This window comes from Carettochelys insculpta, chromosome 19 (genome assembly GCF_033958435.1).
Source record: "Carettochelys insculpta isolate YL-2023 chromosome 19, ASM3395843v1, whole genome shotgun sequence".
NCBI lineage: Eukaryota > Metazoa > Chordata > Testudines > Carettochelyidae > Carettochelys > Carettochelys insculpta.
Window position 1 is genome coordinate 1,455,165 of NC_134155.1, and position 24,629 is coordinate 1,479,793.

A 24,629-nucleotide genomic window follows, 5' to 3' on the forward strand; every position below is an offset into this window, starting at 1 on the left:
GAATATACATTTACCAGCGAAATAAACTGACAGTGGAAGCCAGGGCAGCAGGGAGGCAGATCTAATGCAGCAGCAGCCAGCATGAACACTGGACACAACCCAGGAAAGGCGCAGCACTGACAAGTCCAGGGCCTGTTCTCCCTACAACAGCCAAGCACTCTTATGGGGTGCAGGAGGTGCCAACCACAGCAACTATGCTAGGTCCAGAGGGGTTATTCCATCTCCACCTCCTGCATGGGGAGCTGCTGGTCATTTCTCACCCAGGGGACTGGCTCCGGCACGTACGGGTCATAGGTCCATTTAGGGAAGACTCGCTTGTACAAATGCAGCAGCACCGTGTCTTGGGATTTCAGCTGTCCCTCAAAATGACATTTCATGTGACCATGAGTTCCTAGGCAAAGAAAGCAACATACTGTCAGCTGAGCTGGGCCTGTTCCTCTTCCCCGGCCCAGGGAAGAGCAGACGGTCTTGGAGAAGGGATGCAGGGCCAGGGAATGTGGCCCAGCACCATGAAAGGAAAGCAATGAAACTGCACATCAAGCCCGCTTACCGAGCGGCTCTGTGATGTGTCCTCTGCGGCCCCACTTGGTCCTCAGCTCCACTGGCTTAAACCACAGCACATCCTCTGCAGATCAAAGACAACCAATATGTGAGGAACAGGCCACAGAGGTCTCTTGCTCCCCATAGTTCACAAACCAGGCGGAAGACAGACAGGCTGTTTGAGCTATTACCCAACGCAGCTGTGAGTACAGCACCCGCTGCACGCTGGCCAAAAAACTATAGCATGCACTCATCTGCAGGCATGGCCTGAAGAAACACAATCAGTGCTGCATGGACAGGAGTGCTCAGAGCATAAGACCCTCTCAGCACGCCAGGGCCAGGCCAGCTTGCTGAGCTCTCGGGATCATGTGAACATGTATATCCAGATGCTCACATGGAGCCCAGCTCTCCAAGGCACCAGTTACTACAAGTCACAGCAGACGGAGGAACACATCCCCCCACATTGTACCTCTGTTAAAGAACATGTACCGCACCACGGCAGTCTTGCTGAAGATTTTAAAAGGGTGACCACTGAGCACCAGCCGCTTGAGGATGATTCTGTCAGGATCCACAGAGAGCAAGAAGCCTGTGGCAATGAGGTCATGCATTCCTGTGGAGCACAGAGCGGATGTGAATGCCACTGCTCCATGAGCTCCGAGAGCCAGGCAGTCCCACAGCAAGGATAAGGAGAGGGCCATGGGTCCAAAGCATGAGGGAGTGGGAAAGGGGAAACTGGCCCTGTCAGAGCCCCCCAAGAGATGATTACAGCACAATAGACACATGGCAGTGTGGGAAAATGGACCCAGACCTCTCCATCACAGCTAGAAAGCTCTGCTGCTAGGATTAGCTTTCCTTTCTCAGTCAGTCACACACTTAGCACTCGCTGACTTACTGTTACTTCTCTGTTTAAGCAGTAGCACCGAGGCAGGGGGAAAAGTGATGGGAGCGTAAACAGTCACCACCAGGGCTGCCTCAGGCCGCAGGAAACGCTCCAACTTGTGCTTATCACCTAGAAGAGAGAAAGCTTCCAAGTAAAGCTCAGTAACCAGCCAGTGCTGGACACCAACAAGCAGCAAGCCAGCCACAGCACACACCAACTAATACTGTCAACACATTGCTCAGGGAACGCCCTTCATGGCTGTCCCTCCCTCCTGCTCAGCTCAGCAGCACAGGGTGGTGGGTCACATGCAGCCCCTCCACCTGCCAGACTTGAGAGCCAGCCCTTTTGGAGAAGTAGAGCACCAGTTCAAACTACAGAGCCTGGGTCAATCCTGAGCAAGGATGAGCCCTACAAGTACCAGTGCCTCACATGTTGCCCAGGCCAGTCCATCCCCCTCACTGAATGGACTCAGTACCTTCCCCTTGAAGCCTGACAGCCAGGAGAGCCCTCAGAGTTCCTTCAGTCAGGACTGGGCATCGCAGGGTTCCCCCAGAGAGCCCAGCCAGCAGAGGGCAGCACTGAAAGGACGTGAAGGGCCACCCTGCATATGCAGTTTGCCCACCAAGGGGTCCTACACCCACCTGAGCTGTGCTGGGAGTACAGAGGGGAGGCGCGGAAACGCCTGAATCCACAGTGGAAGATCAACTCCTCCTTAGCTTTCACTATCTCATCATTGCCTGGGTGCCGCCGCACCACAAAGTTTAGCACAGACATCTGCAGGGACAGAGAGAGGCAATGCTGAGGGGCCAGATGCTGAGCTCATCAGCAACAGCAGTGCTGCAAGGCCAAAAGCCTCGGATGTTACTGAGCCACCCCACAAGCCAGGTGTCCTCAGCGATGGTCCCAGCGTCTCACAGCCCAGGTGCGCCAGCCAAAGGGCCCCCAGATCTTCCTTCTAAGCCAGAGGTGCTCCTATTGCCACATGAGCCATACAGGGCTCACCCACAAACCACAGGCAGGTTCTGACATCCAGCTCCAACCATCGCAGCACCACCAGAACAGCTTCATGCCCAACCAGCACAACATTTGAACTGGTTGCCTTGTATATTCAGACCCTGCCCTCCCAGCAAACACCCCAGAGAGGCCAGGAAAACAGCAAGCCTGTGCCAGCAAGAGGGGAAAGCTGTGTTCAAGAGGCACAGTGGCTTTCCAGCTCTCCTGGGTGATAGCAGGTTACAGCCTTGTGGTATACTCACCTTCTGCTCATGGGGAAGCAGTGAGAACAGGACCACAGGCAGCCCTTGCCTGAAACTCTCCATCACTGCACTCGGCACGCTGCAGATGTGAAGTGTAACATACCAGCCCACCTGTCAAGAGAGGAGAACATGGGGAGTACCCTGAGAGTACAGGCTGCGGGGTAGAGAAAACACAACACTAGTACCACCTGGGCTCTTTATCCACAACACAGGGACAGGCCTAGCCAGCACCCACACTGCAGCAACTTAGCTACCAAACCTCGCCTGCCTAGAGCACGGAAACACAGCCAGGAAGGACAAAGGTTGGATAACAACTTAAGGGGAAGCTGAAGAATAAATTCACCAAGGAAAGGCAGGTACCATAGCCCCTTCAGTTTCTTCTTTCTCTATCCGACGGAAGACGTGCTTCCTGGTTCGGGAAAAGTCCTGGAACTGGAAGATCCTGGCATAATCCTGGGGGAGATTCTCTTTGGGATCCCAAGGAGAAGTCCGGAAGCTCTTGAGCCCTCTGTACTTCTGGAACCTTGGGGACAGAGACTTTACTGAGCAAATCCTATAGCAGCCAGCTAGCAAACTGGCACGATGCCACTACAGGAACTTACAGCGCCTAGAGCCTCCAAGAGAGCAAGGGGAATTCATCCTGGTGACAGGAGAGATCTGAGCCTTGAGATTAGGAACACGCTGATGCCATCAGTCCCACAGAGAGGCGGCTGTCACTGCACCAGATCACTGGACCGGACTGACACAGGTAAAGGGCCTAGTTTGATGCACCCACCCACATGGGTCCTTCGTACAGGAAAACACCAACTTCCCTACACTAGTGTGTGTGTTCAGTCCCATTTCCACAATGCTCGTCTCAAAGCCCGGACAACTCCAGGGACAGCCACGAGTGCACTCGCTCCCTCCACCCTGGGAGGGAGTCTCTTACCGGACTCGGGCCGACAAGTTGCGGGGAGTGTCCACCTCATCAGGGAACATTTGATCCAGTCTCTCCTGCCTGTACTTCTCCAACGTCTCCTCATCCTCCTCCCGCTTCTCGTCACATAGGTCATCCCGGGCCGACGCTCCTACAGTTATGGTCTCACACTCCTCCGCTACAAGCTCTTCCTCCTCGCTGCTTTCTCCTGCCTGACACAAACAACAGGTGCTGGACACACACGCTACAGGGGCTGCACACAACCTGTACAACGCAGAGCAGAGCTAAACTCCCAGTGGGGGGGGCGAAGAGGGCAGCTGACTACAACAGAGGGAGTAATACAAAGGGATACATGGCTGTGTCAGATGTTGTCCCTTTGGAAGGTGGACACCAGCCTGGCTATGTGCTGTACCTGTCTGGGTGCAGAAAGAACAGACGAACTGGTTGCAGGGTGACCAGCACACTGGTACTTGGACATAGTTTGTAATATCAGCCTCCCATTACCTGGGAAGCGTCTTCCATCAAATCTTCATCGTCCATATTATCATCCTCCTCCTCCTCACTGCCATCCTCTCCATCATCCACAATCCACGCAGCCTGGTAATTGGATGTTCCCTTAGGGACCTTCAGCACCTTCCTCCTGTCCTTCAGGGACTCTGCCAGATCCCAGAGCAGTTAGTACTTTGCAGGCCTCCCCCAATGCTTTACCTAGAATAATACCAGATGTGGCACTAGGCTGCTCCCTCCATTTCCCTTTCATGGCTGTGACAGTCATACAGCAGAGCAAGTTACACAAAGCCCGTGGAGGGACTTACAACAATGCATCCTCCCTGTGCAGAAATGAGTTAACCAGAATCCAGAGACTGTTCACATGCCCATGGGATGTCGCCATCCTTCATCACAAATGCCAGGAAGGGAGGGCACAGCTCATTCCCTCACACAAGTTAGGAATAATCCTGCTCCACATAGCCATCAGCAGGCAGATGCTCATACTTGCCAGCCCAAACTTAGAGTTGAACAGGAGTAGCTATCCCACCCAAAGGTCAGCAGAGGAGGCTGGAGACAGGAGACATGAGAAGCCTGGGTTCAAAGCCAGATACCATGTCCAGCTTTGAGCTGCTCAGCTAGAGCTGTCAGAAAGGAAAAATCTAACCAATAATCTAAGGAAAGCCTAAAGAAATACTGCCAGTGCTGACCTTCTGCCTCTTTCAGCTCCTCCTCGGTGGGCCATGTCTGTTCCCCCTCCATAGGGTCGGGAATTGCCTCCGATTGCAAAGACTCCTGTCTTCTAGGATCCACCTTCAGCAGAACCTTAACGACTTCCTCCATTTCAACAGCCCCATGTACAGAATCATCCTATCAGACGAAGTCATTAAGTGAGAACCCTTGTCATTCAAGCGGCACATCACAGTTTGTAGCCAAGGTCTAGCTTCTCCATAACCACTGTCTACCCAGGATAATTCCATGACTAGTAAGAAAAAAGTCCTGATGCACAGCACACTCTATGCCCATTATAAACATTGTGCTCTGTCCAAAGAGCTTCTTCAGAGGGCAAAGCTTTACAGTCTGCCTTGAACCAACCTGACCACAGGCACTGACTGTTGGGAGCGAAGGCATATTTAGACCTGACGGAACACAACTGTGGATTTTCAGAGTCTGTCCTGAAAATATTTAACAGCTTCAGAAGAACTGCACATGTAAGAAATTGCAGAGTAATCATGTTCTAAAAATAAGATAAAGTAACTCAAAACATAAAGGCACCCAGGCAACACAAAACCTGCAGTGACAAGGGGAAAGAGAGTTAATGTGGAAATGAAAGACTAGCACCATATGTATAAAAGAAAACAGTTATAAATAAGTGTGTGTCACAAAGGGAGATTCAAGCTGTATTGTCCAGTGCTGGAAACAACTACGATGAGTGTCCCAGTGAGCTACTCACTTGTAACTGAGCACTACTTGTCAAATGTTTTGTCTTCAGAAAGACTGATTAGACCCATCTTCATCCAAAACTAAATGGCAGGTAACATTGGTTCAAAGATCCTACAGCGTTTAAACAGTTACCAGGAGAGAGATAACCCTCAGTAGGCCAGAACACCAGCCTACCTGTATTTCCATATCCTGGCTCTTCCTCTGCTGGCCTTTAGCCACTCTATTTAGAGGGAAAGGATCTGGAGGGGCATCAACCTGACTCATCTGGAAGTCTCCATGTCCCACAATGTGCACCAGGCTGTTCACACTGAGAGTCCGTCCCCGAACAAAACCAGATACGTTCAGGGTCCCCGCCAAGTCACTATCCTGGCTGGGCACAAATTCAACATCTTGGGCAAGCAGGTACGTCCGTCTGTCACGGAAAGCAAGGTGCCGCCTCTTCTGAGTGGCAAGATGTCTCAGCAACAACAAAGACTCTTGCTCAGTGTTCAGAGGAAACAGTTTGGCATCTGGGAAACGCTTCTCAATGGCTTTGCTCAAGTTCTTCTTAGCATCTGTCAGTTTCTTCTGTGGTAGATCAGTCACTCCATGCACAGCAAGGGCTAGCAGACAGCAGGGAGAGCAGCACAGTTAAAACTCAAAACTGTTGTTGATTACAACCAAGACTGATAAATTCAAAGATTCTCAGAACCAAAAGTGATCAAGCTTGTGACACATTCACATTGTAAATTAAAAGAGAAGCTTTGCCCACTTAGAAAAACCTGATATTCAGTCACCTGACAAAACTGGAAAAAAGGCAATCTATGCAACGAAAGCAGTCACAGGGGCAAGGATCATCAGCATTAGCTGTAAAGGATGCAGTGAACAAGGGCTCTTTTGTACCTGTTATATGGCACATTTAAGCTGTCAAAATACTAACAAATGCTGAATTCGTATCACAGAATCACAGGGCTGGAAGGGACCTCAGGAGGTCATCTAGTCCAGCCCCCTGCTTCAAGCAGGATCAACCCCCACTAAGTCATCCCAGCCAGGACCTTGTCCAGCCGGGACTTAAAAACCTTGAGGGATGGAGAATCCACCACCTCTCTAGGCAACACATTCCAATGCTTCACCACGCACCTGGGGATGTAGTTTTTCCTAATATCTCACCTACACCTCTCCCTCTTCAACTTCAGACCATTACTCCTTGTTCTGCCGTCTGACACCACTGAGAACAGTTTCTCACCCTCCTCTTTAGAGCTCCCCTTCAGGAAGTTGAAGGCTGCTATTAAAATCACCCCTAAGTCTTCTCTTCTGTAAACTAAACAAGCCCAAATCCCTCAGCCTATCCTCATAGGTCTTGTGCTCCAGCCCCTTAATCATTTTTGTTGCCCTGCACTGTACCCGCTCCAGCACATCCACATCCTTTTTATACTGGGGGGCCCAAAACTGGACACACTATTCAAGACTCACCAGTGCTGAATAAAGAGGAATAACTACTTCTCTAGATCTGCTCAAAATACTCCTCCTAATGCACCCTAATATGCCGTTAGCCTTCTTGGCTACAAGGGCCCACTGTTTACTCATCTCTAGCCTTTCATCCACCATAACCCCTAGGTCCCTTTCCATCGTACTGCTGCTGAGACAGTTGGCCCCCAGCCCGTAACAATGCTTGGGATTCTTTCACCCCAGGTGCAGCACTCTGCAATTCTCCCTGTTGAACCACATCAGATTTCTTTTGGCCCAGTCCGCCATATGCAGCAGCCTGGATCAGAGATGCCTCCTATGTCTTTAGGTCACCAGCATTAACCCAACCAGGGCACTCACAGAGGCTGCAGAGATGCGATAATATTAAATCAACTGATCTGCACGTAAAAGGGGCAAGCTACCTACTGCATTAGTACCTGGTTACTGTACCAACATCCAGTACAAAAGCCACTCCCCACCAATCCCCTGCCTTAAGTCACCTACCATAGGTGGGGAGGCCCTGTGCAAAGAGACAAGAGAGGTGGTAATCTCCAACGGTGTCCCAGCCACGGAAAGGATCCAGTACAAGCAGCAAGGTGTCTGCCACCTTTGCCAGATCTAACACAGCATGAAGATTCCCTACAAATGCAAGACAAGAACGTGGCAGAATGAGAGACAGGCGAGTTTCAGCTCCCTGACACGGAACAGGAGAGGCTGGCATGAGCCCTCCTTTCCCGTCAGGGTTTCCTCACCCGTGGGAGCAGCCACAAAGCGCCACCGCTGTTTAAATCGGGGGCAGAGCAGCACAAACCCCTCTGCTCTCTCATCCTCGCGCACGATGGCAGATTCGTCACTCTGAAGCAGCCTCAAGACGTCCCGGGTCACCACCCCCGCGTGCAGCGGGATCACGGCCACCAGGTGCGGCGGCCCATCCCCGCTCCCCAGGCTGCGCTTCTCCGCCAGCACCTGGAAACAGACGCAGCTGACAGTGAAGCTCCTACCCCGCCCCCCGCCGCAGCTTCGGCGGCCCCGGCCCCGGCCCGCCCCGCGCGCTCACCGCCTCCTTGCGTTGCCTGCGGAGCTGCAGGGCCTGGTGCCTCCGGTCCGGCCTGGTGAGGTCCCGGCGACGGCGGCGGCTCAGGGTCTGGGCAGACACGCGGCCTGAGGGAGGAAGGGCGGCGGCGGTCAGCGCGGCCGGGCGAGGCGGTCAGCGGGCGGCCAGCGGGACCCGCCAGGACTCACCTGCCGCCCGGCGCTGGGCCCCCGGGCGCTGCTTCCGCCCCTTGTGCGGCTTGTTCTGCTGCTTCAGGGCCCCGGCCCGGTGCGCCGCGCCCGCCGCCATCTTGCCCGCCGCCCACTTCCGCTTCCCAGGCAGCCCACGTGCACTGCGCGGAAATGGCACCAGCCACTTCCGGCCCGGGTCGCAGAGGCTGCTGGGAGCGGCGCCCGCGCACGTGGGCTGCGCTCGTGTCAGCCGCGCGTTGGGCCGGGCCGGGCCCGCCCCTGTGCGAGCCGCGGAGCGGGGCCGGGGCCAGCAGCTCGGCCCGGCCAGGCCTGGCGCGTGGGCGCACGGGCGGAGCGCAGTGCGCTGCTGCGGCTGACTCGGCGCCAGGGCCGCGCCGGCGGAGCGGAGCCGAGGCCCGAGCTAGCGCCGCCCGGGTGCCACGGGACCGGAGTTCTGTAGTGGTCCGGGCCCCCTTTCGGTGCGCAGTGTGACGTACCCGGGGGCTGGCGAGGGGCCTGTTGGGCGCTGCTGGTGCCCTGAGTCTCCCTGTGGGTGCAGCTCGCGTGTGGCTCGCAGCTGCCTTGGGAGACGCTTCGGGCTGAGCTTCCAACGGGAGGTGAGAACTCCGCCCCCGCGGGGCACTGGGCTGAACGGCAGGGCGGGACCACCTGCTCAGACACCAGATCCACATTCCGGATGAGCGGTTCCCAACTGCTGGCATCGGCCCCGTCCCCCTTTTGATTTTTGAGAAACCGTCTCGCCTCCCCCACCTTCTTAACCATCTTCCAACCCCCTTTAACAAAACATTCAATTTGTAATTTGAAATAAACACAAAAGCTTGAGATAAAAGTTATTTAAAAGTAAAATTAAGCACAAATAATTTTTCTTAGCTCCATGTGGTTGCCTGGTGCAGCCCCACCTGCCTGAGACCTGCACTGCCAGAGCTGCTCGCCTGCCAGGTGCTGGGGTCAGCCATTCACCTGGCTGCCTGAGCCCTGCACTGCTGGGACCAGCTGCCTGCCCACCAACCACCCACCCCAGCCATGGGCCAGCCAACTGAGATGCCCACCCAAGCCCCACGCTCCCAGGACCAGCCACCCACTCACCCATCATCCCAAGCCACCTGAGCCCCACGCTGCCAGGGCCAGCCACCCAAGCCCTGCTCTGCTGGAGCCAGCTGCCTGAGCCCCATGAATCCCACAAGTTGGCTGGTTGCCTGAACCCCACAAGACCTGTGAGCTGCCCACCTGAGACCCTCACCTACCCTCCCACAAAGCCAGGCATTCCCATCTCCCCATCTAGACCCATCCTCCTCCCCTGCAACCCACACCCACTCTCATTTGCAGAAGGCAGCCAGCTCCATATGGGTCTTTGCTGGCTGCCTGCTTTTTATAGCAGCTGTGTTAGGTCACCCACATAAAATGATGGGGCTGAGAGTCATAAGCAAAGGCTGGATCTTTCTTCAGCTGGGGAGAATGATGTGGGGAGGCCGGGTTGCATTGTACCCACCCTGGAATTTCTTCATACCCCCCAGTATGGGAAACCATGTTCTAGATACTTGGGACATGTCAATGGGATGTAGCCCAATGGTCAAATGACCTGAGCTGAAACAAAAGAACAGGTCCATTTCAAAAATTTGAGACTGCATCCTCAGATTCATCTAATGGCAGTTTGCCACAACAACCCCCCTGAGGCAGGTATGGGAAGACCTTCAACGGACTATGAGAAGAAGGGGCTTTGTCCCTGAACACAAGAGAACAAGATCCATCCAGTGGCCTTAGCATTGTCCATCCTGGATCCTTTGTCTTTTGGTCTCCAAGGGTTCCTGTGCTAGCCTGTGGACCCCAGTAGGCTGGAGCTACAATGCATTGATAACTGAATCCATGTAACCTGAAACGAACTTTCAGAGACTTTCAAGAATCAGCAAATTACACTGCTGGCCTGCACCAGTAGTTATGACTGTGTGTAAAGTATTGCTTTAACCATTCCTCTCTCTAACCCTGCTTTCTTTTGTATTAATAAAGCTTTAGATATGTGCTCTGAAGAATTGGTCAGCATGTTGTTGAGTGAAACAGGATTAAGAGCCTCTCACCTGAATTTGGGGGTTGGTGGTCTGGGCTGGTACAGCAGCCGAAAAGTCCGTGCCTTTGCTTTACATGGCTTCTGGCTGGCAGAGATGCTGGGATGGCTGGCTGGATTTGCCTTAGTGACAATGAAATCCCAGCCTGGGGCTAAAAGTAGCCCAGATTTTAAGCAAAATTACCGTGGATTCATTTCTCTATGTATGCCTAGAAACCCTGTCCTATTACACCATATCTGTATTATCTGCACCAGGAGATAAAATGGATTTCAGATGCACAACTCCAGCTACAGGAATTGCAGAGCCAGAGTCAACTTATCTAAAAATCAATTTTTGCCACCAGCCGCCCAGGAGTAGGTCAATGAGAAACTCCATCCACTTCCCTTTCACCTAATGGGGGCTGGAGGGGCAGGAGTTACTAGCACTGACCCAGGCACCCTGTGAGTTCAATTTCACACATTCCTACCATGCACGCTAAATTGAATGCCAGCAGATCAACCTGCAGTAGCTGATCTTCCCTTTAGTAAGGCCTACCCTGTGTCTGCACTCTATGGACAGAATGGAGGACGGGGAGCGAGGCAAGGAAGGAGTGGAGCAGAGGCAGTGTTTCTCTGCTGGAAAAATCACTGCTGTTAGGGACTATGTGGTTTAAGGAAAGTTGTTTGACACACACTGTTCTGGGGGAAAGGAAAATATACAGGAGGAACCACAAGGAAAGTCATCCAACCTGGGATGAAGCCCCTTCCCAACAGTCGCTGCAGTGATCAATATCCACCTCAAAGCTGTGGTCATCTGACACACAACGAGGCTGCAGGATCACGTAGACAGCACTAGGCAACTGGTTCCAAGCCAAGTGCCAGCAGCAGTGGAACACAAGGGAAGCCCCTTATACTTGCTGCACAGGAAACACCTCTGATGCCTTTCAGTAGCAGTACTTTAGCCAGAGCTTTGTACAAGGGCCAGGCAGCCATGGTTCACAGCCCGGTCACCACCTTTTCTGCTTCCCCCAACACTGCTTTCCCTTTTCACTTTAGAAGCATATGCCCCTCTCTCCTGGTCTTGCTAGCCAGACTAGTACCCAGAGACACTACAAACCAGCAGGAGTCCTATGCATTACCTACCCTTGGATTTCATTTGCTTAGCCCAGAGCAGGTTCTGCATTTAAAAGGGACTAGACAAGCCAAGCCACTGGCTTAATTCTGTGGCCCTCATAAGATTGGTATTGTTTCCAGATGCTCCTCCTCACCCCTAAAGCAAACAAGGAGACAAAGACTGCACAGGGGAAAGCAAAGACATTTGGCCACATGTACTTGAAGAGCAGATGGAGAATTACTAGCAGCTGGAGCGAGATTTCCTCATGAGAACAGCACTTATCACCACTAAATAGGCATCAGTTATGGAACCACTCAGAAACTGATCTCAGAAGAGAGAAGCCCAGGCAGGAAACCCGGCACCTTGGGGTGCAGTGTAGTGGCACAGCACCTCTGGCACTTATCGCTTCTGACGAAGATGAACATGACAGCCACCACTACTCTCGCCTGGCCAGCAAATCCTGGTCCCCAAACATAGCAAGTTGTAGGTGAGTATTTTGGACCTGCCTTCCCCAGTGGAAAGAGTGACTCCCTCTCCCCAACCTCACCCAGCCAGCTCCATGGGTGTGGGTCTCCTGTCAGTGCAGAGAGCCATAAGGGGGTAACATTGCCTCAAGGGGAATGGAACAACCAGAGCACATGGTAGGGACCTGCCTCGCTGGGGACAGCAAGGACTGGGTCTCTTTGGGAGTCATTCCCCCTATTGTTTATTAGATAAGAAAAACCAAGTCACATCCTGTCTACGCAGCTGCAGGGAGGGGCTGTGCAGTAATAGCTATCTCTGCTCTTTGGATGAGGTTACAGCTACAGACTGAAATGTGTTCTCCTCCATCAGCAGAGCAAAGCCAAGCAAAGGAGTCTGGTGACAGGAGCAACCCTCAGGCAATGAAGCACTGGTGCTGCCCAGCAGCCCCTTAGAAGAAATAGGGAAGAGACCTTCATGCTAGGGAGGGCATCCCCCCTCCCCCAACAACAATCCCTACAACCCACCTGACACAGCCCATAGGAGCATTAACTGCCTCAGCAGCTGCCTCTAACCCTTTTACCAAATGGGAATGTACCAGCCTTACAGCCGAGCAGCAGAGGCAGCCTCTTCCCTATAAAAACTACTTGGAAAGCAAGGACTCACAGGGCCCACCCTGTGCCTGTGTTCACCATTATGCCCAGCTCCCTCGAGCATTTCACCATTTTGCTCTTGTGGGGAGAGGAAAGAAGTCTGTGGTTTCACAGTCCCCAGACAACTGAAGACCAGGACCTGCAAGCTGGCTGGTCCGTACTTGACCATCCCACACCCCTTCCCTGGAAGAGCCTCTTCACAACGACAGCCAAGCCCTTCCCAGTAACCTACATGGAGAAGTACAACCCAAGAACATCCTCCTCACGGTGCCTAGCACTGGGTTCTGAAATTAATGTTCTACCTGTGCCACAGCCATAGAACAAGGCTGGTCCTGGAGCTGGCAGAACGGTGAAGATGAAATGGCTTTTTATTGCCTCAGATCCAAAGTTACTGACTACTCCCACTCTCCAAACAAGCTCATTTCCTGGTCATCATCATCGACCGTGGGCTCAGCGCCTGTTGGTGTCTGACGCCTCTCTCACAATTTCATTCCATCTTTCCCTATCCAGTGCAGAGTGGCTTAGTTTCTGTAGACTAGCTCTGCACCAATCTACTACATCATCTATCCATTCTCTGTGGGGTCTGCCTCTCCTATTCAAACCATCCATTATGCCGAATACCAGGGTCTTGATTTTTCGTTCGTTGTTCATTCTGCAACTATGTCCAGATAGTTGCAGCTTCCATTTTATAACCTTCTGCAGCGACATCCAAGCCAGCATCTTTTAGCATTTGGTTGTACTGGCACCAGATTTCACTCGCATTGTTGTTTGATGGTCAGTGCATCGACACACATCTGACCAACCCTCCTCCTTCATCCAGGCTTGGGACTGGCATGGAGCTCTCAGTGGCTTCATGGCACAGTTCATTTCCTGGTCAGCCTATTACACTAGGAAGCGCAGGAGAGTCCAGTTTGCACGGACAAAGGAAGACAGCACAAGACTAATCACCCAGAACATCAGAGAAGCAATTAGCCATTGATCTTTGAATATTCTGCATACACATCCTCTGCTCTCACTTCGATTACTCATGGTAGGTCAGGGAAGGAGCCTAGGTGCCAAGGTTACCAGCTGCAGGCTTAATACAAGTGTCTTGGGGATTGGGATGGCACTGCATGCCAGACTTCTGCAGGTCCAACTCCAGGTTCTCCAAGCTGTTCAAGCCCCACTCCCAGCCTACAAAAAAGAACCTCTGGCTCTGGGGAGATGCAGGACCTTCCTCTGCAAGAAAGGACCACACTATACTCCAGCACTTGCCACAAGGGAACACATACACCTACATCCAACTTGACATGGAAGCAGCCCCTGGTTTGCTTAGCTGTGCAGTCCATGGAATCAGTACACCCCACTCCAAGCCCATGCATAAGGGAATAAACCTCCGAACCAACCTCGGCCTTTCTGCCCTGCCTGTCAAGTACCTCCTTGGGGCAGCCAGACTACAGACTTGTTTCCACCTTCCATTACTCCCAGAGGGGAACTTTCCCATCTAAGCAGGAGTTCCTAAGGCAGGACAGAACGCAGAGCACTGCCACTGCAGCACCTGAGGCAGTCACATGTCTGCAGGAGCCACCAAACTGCATGTGAGACTGCACTGCTGAGGGAGACTGGCTCCTTCCTAGTGACCTTTATAGTTCAGCGACACCCACCATGATTGCTGCTGCCCCCTCAGAGCACAGTGTGCAGACCCCATCTGTGCTGCTCATGCCCACACGATGCTGCTCAGCCTTTGCACTCCTCTGGTTAGTGAAGGACTCGGCAGCATTTCAGGGCAGGGTCTGGCAAGTGCCACTGCTCCAAGCGATGCATTCCACACGCTGGCTAACAGGCTTCACCAGCAGGCATTTGCATTCTGGGGTGGTAGTGCCTTACTGACACTGCACAGCCATCTCACCAGCCTCAGGCACAGAGCTGGCCTGAAGCTCCTGCTTAGCACAGCAGCAGAGTCAGACTGGGACCAACTGGCCATGAGACCAGTGCCTTGTAACTCATCTTCCTGTGTGCGCCAACTAGAAGGGCCAGTTTATTAAACAGAAACTTCATGTCCAAGAGAATTCAAACACATTTGGAAAGGGCCCAGCCCTGCTGAGTGGGCCCATCTTCCGCAGCAGCACATTTCTAAATCCCCCAAGCTCAGGCTCCAGCCAGAGCCAGGGGGAGGAAAAGATCAACTAATACAGCTTATGATGCTCACACGCAGCCAGAAGAAAATTTTCAAGTTCAATGCCCCCCCCAGCCCTCCAACAGTGGTTAAAACAAAATGGTTTAGAAATATTTAAAAGTTCCATATCCCTGGCTGCAGGGCAGGAGAGAAGGGAAGGAAGGAAGGAAGGAAGCAGAGGTCTCCACTGTTCTCCTTGAGCTCCATGCTTAGACTGCTCTACCAGTGAAGGCCAGAGGGAGGCGTCTTCTCATCTTTGTTGCTTTCCAGTGAGAAGGGTGGGATTCGGACATCAAAGTGGGAACCATCAGGCCTCTCAAATCGAAAAGTACCCCTGCAAAACAAAGAGACCAGAGTGAGAGAAGTGCATCACCACGTCCCTCAAGTACAGCAATAGAATGGCAGCTCCCTGGGGAGGCGTCAACCCTTCTGCACTCTGCTGTTCTGGGGACCTGCCTTTCCTGGACCCTCCCACTGGCAGGAAAGCACCTCTGAGCCAGGGGATTCACCCTCCCCCAACAATCTCTGGGAGGTATACCCAAGCACAGAGCAGGCCATGCTATGGTACAAGACAGCCCACAGAGGAATAGAAGCTGAAGGATACCTGCAGGCAGGCTCAGTTAGGCCATCTGAATTTAGTTTGCAAAGAGGTCAAATTCATGTTCTTATTTACCAGCAGAAGCAGTACCAGCTCAGCGCCCCGGAATCATGTCTTAAAGTCCTACCGCAGGCAATTTGGATGCTGAAGTTTCTGCTTCAGGATGTCACAATGGGACATATAAGCACTGACCACACATTCCCATACCCAGATAAGACATGTCAACTTCCCAGCAGGTCTCCCACCGCTTCAGGAAAGCAACCTGCCTCATGTAACGCCACATGTGACCAAGCAGGAAGGTATCTTGCTAAAACAGTAGTTCCAGTGGATCACAACCACCTGAAACCACCTACTAGACAGCAAGCCATGTGGATTGGTGATTGAGATTCCAGCCCCTTCCTCTCCTCACTATTGGTATGGCTTCCTGCCTCTGGAGCCCATGTCTTTCCTTTCAGACTGTTTGGGGAGGGAGAGCACAACAAGGAGCCTAGGGGAGGTTTCATTCAATTGGTCAGGATCACCAAACCAAGCAAAGTGAAAGCTCATGTTAGCAAGGGACAGCTCTACTGTCAGGTAAGTGTCTGCAAAGCAGCCCCAGCTTAGGTGTTTAGCATTCGCATCGCAACATGCAGTTAGGGATTTAATGATTGGGTGGTTAGTTTCCAATGCTGCACATGCACATGTGACTGTAAGATGGGAACAATCCCAAGCGTCAGGCCTTTGCACACTGAATTTCAGACTCGCTCTGCACTCCCCTGAAGGAAATGCTAGTGAAGGCCGTAGTGCGCATGAGCTGAAATCCTGACTCAATGTAACCCTGCCTCTGGCACTCAACAGGGAACATGCAGGGGAACAGTATGTAAGCAAATAATTTGGAGAGGGTCCAGCTCTTTTGCAAGTGTCATACCAATGAGGGGAGGAGGACGACAAGGAGGAGGAGGAGGAACGAGCTCGGAGCCTCTGCCAGGGCTCATGAGCAGCAGGGGCTCCTGCAGTCAACCTGGGACGATTGCTATAGCCTAGTTATGCAAACGTGCACCCACCTTTAGTTGCCTTGTCCACACCCAGAAGCTGCTGAGTCCTGTCAAGATCCCTGACTGTGAACTCTCTGGAACACGGCCTATCTCAGGGGTCCTAATCTCCAAGTGGGAGCTCTGCACTAGCCCAACAGTGAATGTTGCTTACCACATGTGACCACTAGATGCCTGCAGGGAGACATGGCTGCTGTATTGAAATGCTGGCTGCTCTTTGGACAACACTGGCTCCTGAGGACAGAAAGAGACCCTGCTGTATCAGTCAGATCCCTTTAGACTTCTCCACAGCCAACCCTTAGCAGATTTGCTTTGTAACAGAATTAGCAGTGCTTGGCAAGAAGTGGCTGAGGAACAATTGCTATCCCTACCCCCATGATAAAGGTCATGTCTAACAAGTGGCACCACCATCACACTTAAGTCAGTATTTTAGTTCCCCCATAGTCAGGTGGTTTGACGAGTGAGTGAACTAGAAACTAGTTCGGCCAACCCGGCTTGTGCTTTCTGTGGGGTCCTTCCTCCACATAGTACTCCTGGAGGGAGTTCTGCAGGACCGCATTCCTGCACAACTGCCCCCTTGGTCTCTTTGCAGGATTCCCATGCTTCTCTGCAGAAAATGGCAGGGAAGCCACACAGGCAAGGGGCAGGAGGGTGACCATGGGCACCATATGGGGAGGAGATTGTCTCCCTCAACTGGGGCAAGGCATGGGGAGGTTACACTCCACTGCACGCCTGCATTCTGCAAGTGCAGAGCTGCCCAGCTGGGGGAAGCTGCAGCTCCGCTGACTCTGGAGATGAACGCCATCTCCTGGTCCTAGTGGCAGTCATGCTCCCACTCTGTCTGCTGGGAGCCTGTGTGTGTCCCACGCAACAGAGAGTGCCAGTGATGGGGCTACAGCAGGGCAGGGGATCAAAGAGTGACTGGAGGGAAGAGGCAATGAGGAAGAAGGATGAGGAGGTGGAATAAGGTTGCAGGAGGGGACAGTGGTGCAGGGCAGAGGGGGAGCAGCTGCCACACCCTTCTGCTTGAAGGAATTTGCATTATACAGAGTTTGCACTTTGGTTCAACGGTTCTCCGCACCTCTGCTATACAAATTGTCGCAGCACCCCTCAAGTGATGGAAAGGGGACAGGGCAGTGGGGGAGAAGGAGAAGCCTGGCGCGTTCCATCCCCTCTGCAGCAGCTGGGGATCCCCAGTTAAATATGCTCACCGAATCGTCATTCTGACAAGGCCTATCCCACCATAATCCTGGATGCTCCTGCAGATCCCCTCCGCTCAGACACTCAACCAGCTGCACCTGGATCCCCAGCCCATCAAACTCCAATCCCCCAGCATCCCCCTCAGAAAGCCCCATCTTCCCATGCCCAGCCCCTGCCGAGCCCCAACCATCCTTACCTGGATGCCTTACAGAGTCCCATTGCCCCTCCATCCACAACCCTGCAATGAGTCTCTGTGCATCCAGATCTCCCACTGATCTGCTCATACCCATACTGCCTCACATGCAAATCTCCCACCCCACACCTGGACCCCTGACTCAATGCCCACAGCGTCTTCCACACTTAGATCCTGCTGGGCTGAGCCTCTCCAGCCCATCCGCAGCTGGTGCACCTTGCAAAGGGGAAGGGCCCCCGGGTGTTTCTGGAGCAGGCCCAGTCCTTGCACTATGTCAGGGTCAGCTTCACTTTCAACTCCCTGTACCAGGGGAGATGGGGACCTCAGAGTGCTCTCCACTGCAGTGCTGGAGCCATGCGTATTTATTGACAAAATATGCACATTTTTAAAGCATTCACATAAATAAATAAATAAAACAAAAACAAACATTATGCACAGAATTGCCTCAGGAGTTAAGACAGTCTGCAAGGAACTCTTCACAGCACTCTTCCACAGCATACACATACTACAGTCACTGGAAGTGCCCAGTACTAATAAATCAACCTCAAGCAAACGCCCCAGACGGAGGCTGTCTCTCAGACAGATCAGGCAATACTTACCCTTCCCACAACTCCTCGGCCCCGCACAGTTTCCAGGGTGCCAGATAAGCTAAATATCCGCCAGTGCCGTTCTCGCAGTTGTACCACCTCATTGTCAAGGTTCTCCAAGCGGATACAGTAACGCCACTAAAGAGGTGAGAGACAAAGCCCACCGTCAATAGACCAGGTACCAGGCCTGCTTACTGATGCCAAAACCAAGAGCCACCCTCCATCAGATCGAATCATGACATAGCTGTCCATAGCCATGGTGGGGCTTCAAGTGCCCATCACACAGAAACCCCTTCTTAGGCTGCTTTACAGAAGCACAAGACACTTACCCAATAGACATGGGAATTCTGTGCTTCCTGTCAAGAGAAACAAACTAGTTTAATAAATAGCCTTCAGCTCAGCACCTCTATCCCTGGGGGAGGGGACAGCTCAGTGGTTTGAGCACTAGCCTGCTAAACCTAGGGTTGTGAGCTCAATCCTTGAGGGGGTCACCTGGGGATCTGGGTGGGGCAAATAGATTAAAAAAAGAACTGTTAGGGATGGTGATAGGTCCTGCTGTGAGGACAGGGGACTAGACTTGAGGACCTCTGAAGATTCCTTCCAGCTCTATGAGATAGGTGTGTCTCCCAGGATGCTGACTGGGCAGTGCCAGACTGACATAGGCAAACCACAGAGCAGCATAGACTGAGGCATTCTCCAAATTCACCATGAGTTAGTCCCCCCCATTCCTAGGGCAGCACTGGCCAGACCATCTATGAAGTATGAAACAGAGGAGCTTCAGGGATCCATCAATAACTGGTAAACTGATCGGTCATGGACACCTATGCTAACCACACCCCCTTTGCAGTTAGAAGCTGCCCAACTCCCCATGCTGTTGGTTAGCAGATGGGACACATACCCAGTTGCTGCTTCAAATGGGTTAGAGAAAGTAACAGTGGTGGGCCCCACTAGGTGAGACTCAGACCTACCCTCATGCCCATGTAGAAAGGTATGACGGTGACACGGATATTCTCGGTAGTTTCCCGGTGCACATCAGATAGCTCTAGCCAGGGATGATTCTTTTCCTGCCACGCACACAATGTCTCCCTTGCTACAAAAGGCGGTACTATGGGCAGTAGAAAGAGATGTCAGTTTATCAAAATAGCTATAGCTAAGCTGCTGAACTTCCATCTCTCATACAGAGCAGCAGCTTTTACATGGTCACAGAGGTCAGTCTAAGGATGCTTCTGCTAAAACAAAACCTCTCACTCACCACAGTAACACCCTGCACCCAAGACATTGAGAGGTAGGTGCTTCTCTTTCCTGAGGAAGGTACCTCATAGCACCACATAGCACCGAAGTGGCTTTCCCTAGGGCAGGGCTCCAGGGGCACGTAGTTACCTTTTGTCTGGTCATACATTAGGAACCGCTCAAAGAGTTCATGCTGGATTGGCACTTGATCAGTGGAGCTGTATGGGAGGATGTCTTCATGGCTTACATAATCTAGACCTAGAGAAGAAACCCACATAAGCCACTAAACACCATCAGCAAAGGGAAATTCACAAGCAGCATATTTCCAGGGAAATAAATTACACTAATGAGCACTAAAGAAAGAATGCCTGGCAGCGGAAATCTAAACTAGTACACCCCTCTTCAGCCTATAACTATAGGGGACTTCCTTGCAATTATTCTTCATGCTTCACTTTAACACCCTCTCCAAAATGGATGCATACGTTTCCCCACATAAAGCCAATTCTCTGCTTGAGCCACTAGTGGCTGCAAAAATGATTATACTATCAAACAAGAACTTTGGGTAGAGAACACAAAAGAAGGAGAACTACAGCTCCAACTGCTCTAGAAATACAGGAGGAGAAAGAAATGCCGAGCGTAGGGTGTGAGTACATCTACTGCTAAGTAGGCGGAGTGGAGTCTGCAGTCAGCAGCGCAAAGTATCTGAGCTACAGTCAAGACTCCCTCACTCGTCTAGTCACTGACTCCAGTCCAGTTAACCACACTTTTTCTATATATCCAAAGAACAGTGCTGGTCTCCCAGAGACCTGTAATATGTAGCTAGGATGAGTCATTGGAAGGGTAGATCTATGCACCGCTATTACTAGCCTACACTAGGAATGGTATCTCTCCTGGTCTTTCTAGCCTGACCTCATGAGAGTCTACACCCTTCAGAAAGCTTAAGCACAACTATTTGCTCACCTGGTATGGCATAGAGTGCTCGACTGTCATCGTGATTTGCCAGAAACGTCACCGCTTCTGTCTGTGACCTCTGAGACTGGAAATAAGGAGGATTTAGAGCTTTGAATGGGTAATACTGTGGGTCAAGTGCTGTTTTATTATTCTTCTCTCAAACTTGTAAATTTATTTTATTTAATCAGATCAGCTCAGAATAAACATTTATCTTGTTTTAACCCCCTAGAGGAAATCACAATTCAAACACAGACTAAAGATTTTGTTGCTACCTATAACCTTTACCTAGCCTGTGTTATTCAAACATCACAAAGCTCAAAAGTTAACCTAGGCAGAAAAAACATGACCTATTCAGGAGTAATGGTTCAACACTTCAGATGATTTCTCCCAGAAGACTGATGACCTGATAAAACAGAACCACCCCAAACATTCTTGGCGGTCACTCAATAACGAGTAGGACCCCTTAATGCCATCCTCCTATTTGTGAATTTGTTGAACGCTGATCAGCCCAATTCTAGAGCTGCAGATCTTATCACAAAATGGGCAGGTGTTGGTATCTGTGGGAGGGGTTCTGGGCAATTTTTGATGCTCTTTTCTTCCCTGCCTTTCCTCATCTGCTCTGTGGAGGGACCTCTCAAATCGCACCACTCCCTCATGGATTGCTGCTCTCGGGCAAGGTTCTCCCAAGCATCAACGCCGATGCGGCACTTTTTCATGTGTGCCTTCAGTATGTCCTTAGATTGCTTACACTGGCCTCCAGCACTCCTCTGTCCTTCCTCCAACTCAGAAAACAGAATCTATATTGGGAGACACTGATCAGACATCCAGACCACATGACCAGTCAAACGAAGTTGTTATGAATGATAACGGCTGATCATGTTCAACTCCTCCAGGATGCCAGTGTTTGTGCACCTATCCTTCCAAGAGAGATTTTGGATTCTCCTGAGGCAGCACTGATGAGATTGGTCAAGTGCCTTCAAATGATGCTTATATGTTGTCCAGGTTTCACATGCGTACAGTAGCCTTGGAACATCCACTGCATGATATACATGGAGCTTTGTCTAGGGACAGATGTCCCAGTTCTTGAAGACCCTTTGTCTCAGGTGGGTGAAAGCTGGGTTTCCAAGTCAATGTTGACTTTAGTGGAAAGATGAGCTCCAAGATATGGGAAGTGCTCCACATTTTCCAACAGTTCTCCACTGATTTCAGAGGTACATGAGATTGTCCCGTCAGTGAAGGTTGATGGAGCACATTAGTCTTTTTCATGTTCAATGTGAGGCCGAGATTCTCATACACTTCACAGAAAGCACTTAAGATGGTCTGAATGGCCGCAAGAGAAAGATCAGCAACCACGTTCTCATCCACGTACTGGAGCTCCATGACTGAGCTCATGTAGGTCTTGTTTTTGGCTGTCAGTCTCCAGAGATGGAAAAGCTTCCTGTTCATTCTATATACAATCTTCATGCCATCTGGAAGCTTGCCATCAATGAGGCGAAGGGTCATGGCAATGAAGACGCAGAACAGTGATGGGGCCCAAACATTCATACCATAGAGGAACATTATTAATTGCACTCTCCCAGCCTTTCATTACAGCTGCTGTCTGTTTCCATGGCCTGGTTTACACTAGGGAAACAAAATCGATCCCAGATATGTAGTTCTAGCTATGACATCAGCATAACTAGAATCGACGTATCAGGATCGACTTTGTTCCCTTGTGAAGATTGGGGGTCTCTGGGCTCATGCTGATGTCCCTTACTCCACAGAACAGCATGGAGTGCCAGAATCGATGGCTGAGCTCAGAGAGATTGATTTTGCCATGTCTTCACAGACATAACAAAATCAAACTCTGGAGGATCATTCACAGCACTTCAAATGCCGGGTAAGTATAGACATACACTAAAAAATAGGAGAGGGGTATCTTTGAGTGTCAACAAAAAGGTTAGACACTTACTATATGTGGGCAATCCCGTGCATCTATTAGCACCTGATAGTAGGTGTGAGTTTTGCCTTTCACTTCTTTGGATCCATGACTTGCTGAATTCTCATTCCTAAACAGAAAGGCAGATTTTGAACACAAGACCCTCTTTCACGAGCCTACACTCTACACATATGATTACACCTAGCAGCAGTTAGTTGGTACACATATTAGCAGTGAGTTTTGCCACACAAATTGCATCTTCTGAAATGGACAGGGCACAAATTGTTGCTACCAACAAGAAGCTCATTCTTAAAAGGTAATAGGAGTTCTAAACACACTTCAACATCCAGTTGCTCTATTTTGGTCAATGTGAGATTCACACCACCCATAAAAACACACCCATGTCACTGGCATAATAGCCCTCATTTACAGAGACCGAAAAGACCTCGTAAGGCTTCCTATATCTGGGTTGATACTTTCAGGCCACCCACATTTTCAATGTGTTTATTCTTCATTCTTATCCACACCTGACAAGACTTGCAGGGTTCATCAGCTGCATGGACTAGAAAGTGAAAAACAAGGTGGCTCCATATCTAAGGAGGCTGAACTGAACCTAGCTTTCCAAGACTGGACCAAAGCCAATCAGTGCAAATTACTAGAAACCAATACAGCATCCTGCATCTAAATCCACCTCAGAGAGCACAGCAGTTTATTTTGTTAATATGAAAATCAACCACCATTTGTTGTCTAAACCCCCACCACCCCCACCCGCCCAACACACACACTTGTATTTATTATGAGCACATCTTTCCCAGTTTGGTGCTCACACAAAAGTCACTTGAGACTTGTCCTCTCTCTTTACTAAGACCTCAGGATCCCTGAACAAGAAGAACAGCAGAAGGCTTAACTATAACAGCAACATGGGAGCAAATGTAATTCCTTACTTTTCTGGAACAGGAGAGGCAACATCCCGATCATATAACCTGGCTTGCCAAGGAAACAGGACTATTCCTCGGTATCCAAACACACTGTGGAGAAACAGCTGAAAGGGGGCACGGGGGTGAGAGAAGGAAATGATAAACTTCCATCCCATGAAAAATCACAAAGAAAAGGTTCAGAGGGGAGCAGAGTTAGTCTGTACCTTCAAAAACAACAAAAAGTCCTGTGATACCTTACAGACTAACAGATATTTTGGAGCACGAACTTTCATGGGCAAAGTGGCTCCTGAAGTGGGTCTTTGCCCACAAAAGCTTATGCTCCAAATCAGATGTTAGTCTCTAGGGTGCCACAGGACTTCTTGTTAATGAAAAGATTAACCCCCCCACCCGAAATAAAGAAGAGAGCGAACAACCTCCATCTCTAAAGCAGCTGCATTGTATTTTCCCCCTGCAGAGAGAAGCAGCAAGATTTTAAGAGGGCCTGGACTGATGGGGTCGGCAGCAGCAGGAATCCAGGACATGCTCCATGCTTGGCTCCACCCCGGTGACAGAGGTGTGGTGACAAAGGGAGCGACAAGACTTGGGAGGACCGATCTGCGAGCACAACTCGGGCCCCATTAAATACAAAGTGACCACTAGATTCCCAAGCGATGTCGGAGACACAGGCCACAGCACGGCCCGGCGGTGGGACCGGTCAGGGCGGGAAATTGATTTGAGGCCCCAACACAGAGGGAACCGCCCTTTGCCCTCTGTAACGCTGCCGGACTGCGGAAAGGAGACGACGCTCGGGGAACGAGCGTGGGGCTAACCCTGCGTCACGTCCCAGAGCCCGGCGGGCGGGGAGGGGGGGCGGCCGGGCCCGGGCCCCGGGGAGGGCGGGGGCGGACGGGGGGGGGGGGGGGGGCCGGGCCCGCGGACGCCTACCTGGCCCGTCTCGTATTTGCCGTGCTGCTTCGGCGCCTCGAACACGCCCACCGTCTCCAGCACTTTGCCCTCGGCCCGGTTCCTGGGGAAAGAGCCGCAGACGCGCTCAGGCCGGGCCCGCGGGCAGGGCGGGGAAGCGGCGTCGCCTCACGCGCCGGCCCCGGCCCCGGCCCGGCCTCACCTGGACGAGAGGTGGCGGCGCGGCGGCAGCGGCCAGGCCGCGGGGCCCCCCGCACACAGGGCCCGGAGGCCGCGGCTCGGGGCCTCGCAGAGCGGCGGGACGCGGGCCCGGGCCCGGCACCTGCTGAGAGCCGCCGCCAGGTAGCGCCGCGCCGCGCAGCCCGACATCCCGCGCGCCGAGGCGGGACAACGGCGGCCCAGACGCGACCCCGCCACCTGACCACAATGCACCGCGCGGCGGCCGG

General features: G+C 51.9%; 2 protein-coding genes across 3 annotated transcripts; both read right to left on the reverse strand.

Annotated features, from left to right (window-relative positions):
• Nucleotides 1-148: 148 nt before the first annotated feature.
• TSR1 (TSR1 ribosome maturation factor) lies at nucleotides 149-8,350 on the reverse strand. The gene is made up of 15 exons (XM_075013884.1): nucleotides 8,210-8,350; nucleotides 8,025-8,128; nucleotides 7,720-7,933; nucleotides 7,472-7,606; nucleotides 5,696-6,123; nucleotides 4,789-4,948; nucleotides 4,097-4,248; nucleotides 3,605-3,804; nucleotides 3,037-3,199; nucleotides 2,677-2,787; nucleotides 2,062-2,194; nucleotides 1,433-1,549; nucleotides 1,010-1,150; nucleotides 551-625; nucleotides 149-391 (listed from the first exon to the last, which is right to left on the reverse strand). Exons 1-15 carry the CDS (start codon nucleotides 8,307-8,309, stop codon nucleotides 213-215), a joined length of 2,412 nt encoding a protein of 803 aa, XP_074869985.1. The 5' UTR covers nucleotides 8,310-8,350; the 3' UTR covers nucleotides 149-212.
• A 6,128-nt stretch (nucleotides 8,351-14,478) lies between these two features.
• On the reverse strand, nucleotides 14,479-24,620 carry POLDIP2 (DNA polymerase delta interacting protein 2). Of its 2 annotated transcripts, XM_075013885.1 has the most exons (11): nucleotides 24,386-24,620; nucleotides 24,205-24,286; nucleotides 23,287-23,384; nucleotides 22,376-22,472; nucleotides 20,434-20,509; nucleotides 19,624-19,731; nucleotides 19,212-19,348; nucleotides 18,573-18,599; nucleotides 18,256-18,381; nucleotides 16,418-16,497; nucleotides 14,479-14,968 (listed from the first exon to the last, which is right to left on the reverse strand). In XM_075013885.1, exons 1-11 carry the CDS (start codon nucleotides 24,550-24,552, stop codon nucleotides 14,854-14,856), a joined length of 1,113 nt encoding a protein of 370 aa, XP_074869986.1. In that variant the 5' UTR covers nucleotides 24,553-24,620; the 3' UTR covers nucleotides 14,479-14,853. The 2 variants fall into 2 exon arrangements, with proteins under 2 accessions (XP_074869986.1, XP_074869987.1); XM_075013886.1 differs by lacking the exon at nucleotides 16,418-16,497.
• Nucleotides 24,621-24,629: the final 9 nt, after the last annotated feature.

Coding starts and splice junctions, on each gene's coding strand:
- POLDIP2 (XM_075013885.1), bottom strand. CDS start 24,552: ATGTCGGGCTGCGCGGCGCGGCGCTACCTGGCGGCGGCTCTCAGCAGG. Junction 19,349..19,623: donor AATGTATGACCAGACAAAAG/GTAACTACGTGC, acceptor TACTGCCCATAG/TACCGCCTTTTGTAGCAAGG. Junction 18,600..19,211: donor CTTTCTACATGGGCATGAGG/GTAGGTCTGAGT, acceptor TTCTCTTGACAG/GAAGCACAGAATTCCCATGT.
- TSR1 (XM_075013884.1), bottom strand. CDS start 8,309: ATGGCGGCGGGCGCGGCGCACCGGGCCGGGGCCCTGAAGCAGCAGAAC. Junction 1,151..1,432: donor GCTTAAACAGAGAAGTAACA/GTAAGTCAGCGA, acceptor TGTGCTCCACAG/GAATGCATGACCTCATTGCC. Junction 392..550: donor ACACATCACAGAGCCGCTCG/GTAAGCGGGCTT, acceptor TTCTTTGCCTAG/GAACTCATGGTCACATGAAA.